Source organism: Eurypyga helias, unplaced genomic scaffold (genome assembly GCF_000690775.1).
Source record: "Eurypyga helias isolate BGI_N326 unplaced genomic scaffold, ASM69077v1 scaffold43788, whole genome shotgun sequence".
Classification (NCBI taxonomy): domain Eukaryota; kingdom Metazoa; phylum Chordata; class Aves; order Eurypygiformes; family Eurypygidae; genus Eurypyga; species Eurypyga helias.
Window position 1 is genome coordinate 529 of NW_010265800.1, and position 6,428 is coordinate 6,956.

The following is a 6,428-nucleotide window of genomic DNA, read 5'->3' on the forward strand; positions in this document are numbered from 1 at the left end:
TCTTGTCAAACTGAGAGAATAGTAGAGAGAAAGATGGTGTAGAAAGATAAATAAAATTGGCTTTTAGCCATTTAAACCTGGACATGTCCACAAACTATCTGGGAAAGCTGGGAGGGGAAATGGCTGGGATAAAGGAGAATGTGTGTGTGCGCACAATGTTTGCAGACAAATGCTTTTCCTATGCCTGAATCGCCTCTTTAAAAATTTATGCATGAATTCACTCAATTAGAGTCTTGCCAAGAGTAACCAAAGATGAGAAGGAATGAATTAGAAAATTTGAACAATTAAATGTTTCTTTCAAAGCCTAAGAAATAACATTTGTGCTCTGATGGCCAGAAACAGAAAAGACATTTTCACTTTTCAATGCATCAAAACTGGCAATTTTACTTCCTCAGTCAAGTAATTCATAATGAATTCTCTACAGTAGAATGGAAATAACTAGGTAGCAGCAGAAAGACATTCTTTTAAAACCTAGAGTGTAGAATTTGTTTGTGTATACAAAGTCCTGTATGTCAAATCACGGAAGTAACAAGTAGAAGCATCTTATTTGTTGACTTTACTTTCCCCAGTGCAAACAGGCCAAGTTCAACAGCATCTTAGATGCCATGGCAATTCACAAGGAAGGGTGAATTCTTCCTTCTTGAGGTGTGCATATGTTTTCATGGCACTAGACTAGATCTGCAGCATTAATTATTCAAACCTCATCAATACAAGTATTGCTTCACTCACTTTTGCAAATAATTCCTGTTGCTGTCTTAGAAGCTCCTCTTCCGGAATGCCAAGGTTCTCCAAGCGTGAGCTTGCCTTTCTTCTCTTTAGTGCTACTGTTTTGCATTCTTGTAAGACTTCTTTTACTTCACTGATATAGGAGCCAAACCCCAAACTTTCTAGTGCTAGAAAGAAAGAAAACACATTGTTCATCTTTTACAAAGCTTCTCGTAATAGAAATCAATTTGTTTATAAGATAAAAAAAAAGTAAAAGGTTTGATCACTTCTCTGTCATCCAGTGATAATAATCGGTGTTCATAAGAAGATCCAACAGCTATTTTCCCTGTCTCTTCTCCTATGCCATTTAGGAGGGCATGTTTTCAGGCTAGAAAAATTAAGGTTAGTCAAGTACAACCAAAAAAGCCTACACTTGCAGCGGATTGAGGACTTTCAGATACATGTTGCTAGAGATAGGCATTATCCTTCAAAAGGCATCTTACTCCCACCTTCTACATATCAGTATCAAGCAGAATTTATACAATTATCTCTTTCCTATCTGAATTGTAATCTTTAATCTCAGGAATTCTGCCTTTCCAGTTTTGTTACAAGTCTTCACGAGAAGGTAAATTAGCAACCTATAACAGCAAAAACAATGCATGCAAAATAATCACAAATCCTTCATTAAGGCAGAAATAATTAAATGTAGGCCTTTAGATTTTAGCTTTTGGAACTTGACATACGAATTTAGGTATTGAGAGAAAAAAATGTAAAAATACATAGCTCACGTATAAAGTTACATAAAATTATGTAGGAACTCTTCACTGTTTTATTTCTCAACAGAAACCCTTTTATCTATCTCCACATGAAAATGTATTCAGAAACTAAAATCTTGCCCTCTTATCTGCCCAAAGAAACATGAAATGAAGCTATATCCCATGAGAGTGGTTTTTCAAAAGAATGCAAAATAACAAGGATTATAAAAACCCAGGTAGAACACGTGACACATGGTACACATTGCTTCCTGATTCACCATTTACTGACAGGCCTCTACACATACCCACACCCTCAGAGTGGAATATCTCTAGCATATTCTGTAACCATAAACACCAGTTATACTAGAAACAAATCTGTTTAGAACAAATCTGTTTAGAATAGAACACCTGTTTCATTTCCAGCATTTACATAAATCAGTTTTCTTTACAGAATGATAGTTGGTTTATCCTTTATCTTACTTTATTTCAACCTCATTTCACAAGTTATCCAAGAAATAGCACTAAAACTGCACAACAGCACTCAACATCTTTATAACAAGGTGTTAGTTACATTAACTCAGACTATATTCTACCATTACTTTCGTAAGCAACCTTCCCCTACCCTTAATTAGGGCAGCATGCCATTGTACCATACAGCTGAAAAATAACTCAAAGGCTTTCTCTAAGTTTTCAGCTTCCAAACAGTGCTCAAGGAGACAATTAATAGACAGTCTTCAACAGGGCAGCACAGCACAGCTGTCTAGTCCTGCAGGACTACCCATTCCTCTAACAGATACCATTTGGCAAATAAATTTACATAATACCTGTTTCTTAAAAATAAAGTTGGAAGACAAACTGAGATCATCAAATTACTTCAGAGACAGTATGTCAGTTCAGCCTCAGCCCACACACAGACACTGGAAACTTTTTGCAATTAGCCCACAGATTCTACAAGAATTACCAAAAACCTTCAGAAACTTGTTCAAGCCAACCGCAGCAGGCAGGAGGCAAATCCATGTTTCATGGTCCAGAACTGGTTAGCTAAGCAATCTAGAAATATTTAAGAACTCATTCAATTTAAAAATGTCATCAGTATATAAAGTAAACTATCAAAAATTACATTTTTTTTAAACTGAAGTAAAAAACTTTACAAACTGCACATCCAACATCACTACGCCAAAACATCATCGCAAATACACAGGTGTTCGTAAAATGAACACCCACAGTGATCAGGGCTGGCAAACTGCTGCCACAGGACCTGAACACCTGCCCCATCTGAAGTCAACAGCAAGACTTGTTTTTACAGAAATGTTAAATATCCCTTAAGAGAAAGTAAATGAATGGAAAGAACTTAGTTATGTATTGAATATAGCACCAAAAAAAAAAATCAAAATAAAACGTGCGATATAACCAAGACAGAGCTGTGCAACCACTGATCATCACAAAGCTACAAAGAACTATATATCCACCATAGGTCATGCGTACCAAAACTCCGCTGGCTGTGAAACAACTTCAGAACACTACCTTGCTGAAACACACCAAGGCTTTACAGAGCACATGCGTGGCAGGAATACGAATCCCTACATACCAGCACGGTGCTAAAGTGTGGGACAAGTGATTGCTACTTCAGCAGAGCTACCGTTCCACCCAAACTCAGTCTTTCTATTCCTCGAGTCCAAATCCACGTGTCTACCCAGATGACTGCGGTCAGAATGATCACAATGAACAACTAAATCCCAAAACACAGGTTTTTTGAGGGGGACAGGGTAGGGAAGGAAGAGCAGGGAACTTCTCATTTACAAATGCCAGATCACCACTATCCTTTCCCGTTTCCTCACAGTCTTAAAGACTGTATGAAGATGCAGATCTCAGATTACTCAGTTCTAATATTAGAACATAATTAGTTCTACATTTGGTTTTTTTACATAATCAGGTCATTCATATCCAAGTTTTTCAAAGAAAAATTATTCCCAAAGTAAATTCCCAAACACTGACAGTTGTTTGGATTTTTTAACATTAAATGCTAATGTAATCACTATCCTAACAGTCCATGAAAAGAAGCTACAGGACTTACCATCAACCCACAGCCTACCTTACTGCACAACAGTTCCACATAGACCAAGTAATCAGCTTCATAGAAAATGCTGATTTAACACCTTGCCATTTTCAGAATTCAACGGAAGTTTAATTTGTCATTAAAAGGCTGCTTCATCACACCTCACATAACTCTCAAATGAAGCTGTTTTCTGTGCCAGGGTGGAAGGATATTCATTTGCTTTATTAGAGTCTCAGGCTCATCACCGGGTTCCTGACAGTATGATTCAACAATAAACGCAGAGACTATCTCCACTTACGAATATTAAGCAGCCTCGATGCCTTTGGGTACTCCCCAGGGAAGCTGCTTTGTGTGCTATGGCAAGCAGCAAGTGCTTGGCATAGCCTGAGCAGAACTGCCTCTCCTGGGATGCACGCAGCTTTCCTTCCCGTGCTGCTGGCCGCACGGTGCCCGTCAAGTGTGCTACCGCACAGTGCGACGGCGGGGACTCCAGATCTACCCAAGTATGGCGGTAGGTGGAAAGAGTTCGACCTCTGCGGGCGGCCACACAAGCACTTGGACTAGTGCGGCAAAGGGAGGGGTGCCTGAGGCACCACGGCTGCCACCCACAGAAGTACAGCCACCAAGAGCAGTTTCACATCACCTCTACTACGCTCCAACAGCAGGGTGTCACCGACTGCAGCCTCTCTTGCCTTCCTCCTCCCCGTGAAATGCCCTTCCTGCTCCCAAACTAGCAACTTCCTGTTTACAGGCACAGTCAGATCAGCAAACTCACCTGGCAGAAAACCGTGCTCCCCCCTAGATTCTCAAAAAGCAGCAGGGTCAGCTGGATCAGCAGGTGCCTAATCTAGCTCCAGAGAGGGGACAAAAAGGCCCGAGTTTAGACTGGACCAGGTGTGACCCCACGGCCATCACCCTCATTTTACTTCTAAAGGAACTGATTAAAGCACCCAAAAGGAAGAAGACACCCAAAATTACTTAATTGGTTAGCATCACTGTCATGGAGCTATCCCAAGAGGCAGTGCACTAGCCAGCATCTAGAGCGTAGGAAGAGGGATGACAGTGCTGAAACGCTGTACCTGTATACACATAACCATGGTTTCCAAAGCCAGCCATCTAAATCCTCATACCTCACTCACAGAGGGAACTTCTGCCAGTTGAGCAGCACCTGGAAGCAGCCGATAGCACATACACCTCCCTAGAGATAAGAACAGCAGAAGAACCAAGAACTACTCCTTCCATTTCAGGAGCATTACAAAAATGGATACATCTCCAAAGTTTTCCTTAGCGATATTTTACTAAGAGATACGCATCTAGTTTTCAAGTCATTTTTTCCCAACTAAAATCTGGTAACAAGACGACCTAGAACCCAGCAAAATACTTGGTTTGGGACCCGTGATGATACACACATACTTTGGTTTCCATTTCTTCCCCAAAAACTCAGACAAACCCTCGGGCAGCAATAGGTGAAATCTTTTCTAAGGACCACCAGGCAAGAAATCCTTTCATACATGAACTCTTTATTGTCCTCAGCCTTAAAGATCATGTCTGTTCCTGTGTCAAGAACTGAGCTCAAACGCTTTGGTGGTCCCTTGAAGAAACTATCCATGTATTTAGCAGCATCACACCCAAAGTGTGCTTCCACATGCAAGCACAAGTTTTACTTACATCCTAAGCTTCTGCGATGGAGTTGTCTTGCTAAACTTTTCAAGTTTATGTATACTTTATGTAGTATTAAACCTCATACACACAACATATTTTCTTTTGCTGTTCATAATCCAGACAACCACAAAGACGCCTGTTGCAAACTTAAGGATGAGGCAGGGAAACTCCCTGTTTATAGCAGGATTTAAAGAAAAGCAAGTGAGAGACAGAACTCTCCTTTTCTTCAGCCAGGGGAAGTGGAAGTCAACAGCAGAAAAAGATGCAAGAGCATAGGTCATGCTTGACTACTTTCTACAACAGATACAAAAATTTAAATTTTAAACAATCGGGCTCTATGGAATGCCCTATAGGAATATTTTAAGTCCTTACAGGACCCAGACAGGACGCCTCTTAATTAAAGCCTGGCCCCCACATACTCAGTCACCCATCTTTTGTTAGTCTCCAATTAGAAAGGCATTCAATAAGTTCCGGATCTTAGAGCGTGCTGTAAAAGAAATCTGCACAAGCATCCGACAAAGCAGGTACGAAAGAACCGACTGGTGACTTCACTCAAGGCATCACTGAGTGCTCTGAACCACGAGAGCCGGCCCCAGGCACGCTCGAGGCCCCCACATACTCAGTCACCCATCTTTTGTTAGTCTCCAATTAGAAAGGCATTCAATAAGTTCCGGATCTTAGAGCGTGCTGTAAAAGAAATCTGCACAAGCATCCGACAAAGCAGGTACGAAAGAACCGACTGGTGACTTCACTCAAGGCATCACTGAGTGCTCTGAACCACGAGAGCCGGCCCCAGGCACGCTCGAGCCCCTTCCCTTGCCATCACACTGACACGCCAGACAGCCCATCCTCTTCCTCTAGACCCTTCAGAGACCCCTCCCTGCCTTTTGTCTTTTACACAGCCCCAAGGAGAAGGTCAAGAAGCCACAAGGTTCTACACAATCAGAGAGGAGAAAGCCGCACCGGGGCAGAAGCCGCCCAACGCGTGAAGGAGCCGTGACGTAGCGGGCAGGAGCACACCGCCTCCCGCAGCTCACCCTGTATGACATGCTCTGGGGAGATGGTCTTCTTCTCCGATTTGTTGCAGATCTCGTTGGCCTCGGAGGAGATGAGGTGGATGAATTCAGTGCAGCAGTTTACCACCAGCTCCCGGGCATCGTTTGCCACGCGAACGTTGGGGAGCGTTTCTTTGATCATCTTGTTGATGGCAGCCCTGGGGATGGTCAGGTCGTCGTCGTTGCCCGACGACG

At 42.1% G+C, this 6,428-nt stretch overlaps 1 protein-coding gene across 1 annotated transcript; it reads right to left on the reverse strand.

Annotated features, from left to right (window-relative positions):
• Positions 1 to 700: 700 nt before the first annotated feature.
• Positions 701 to 6,422, reverse strand: DR1 (down-regulator of transcription 1, TBP-binding (negative cofactor 2); the record flags this gene model as incomplete). Its single annotated transcript, XM_010156863.1, has 2 exons — positions 6,216 to 6,422; positions 701 to 893 (listed from the first exon to the last, which is right to left on the reverse strand). Coding segments are annotated over exons 1-2 (353 nt in total), but the record flags the coding sequence as incomplete, so codon positions are not given.
• Positions 6,423 to 6,428: the final 6 nt, after the last annotated feature.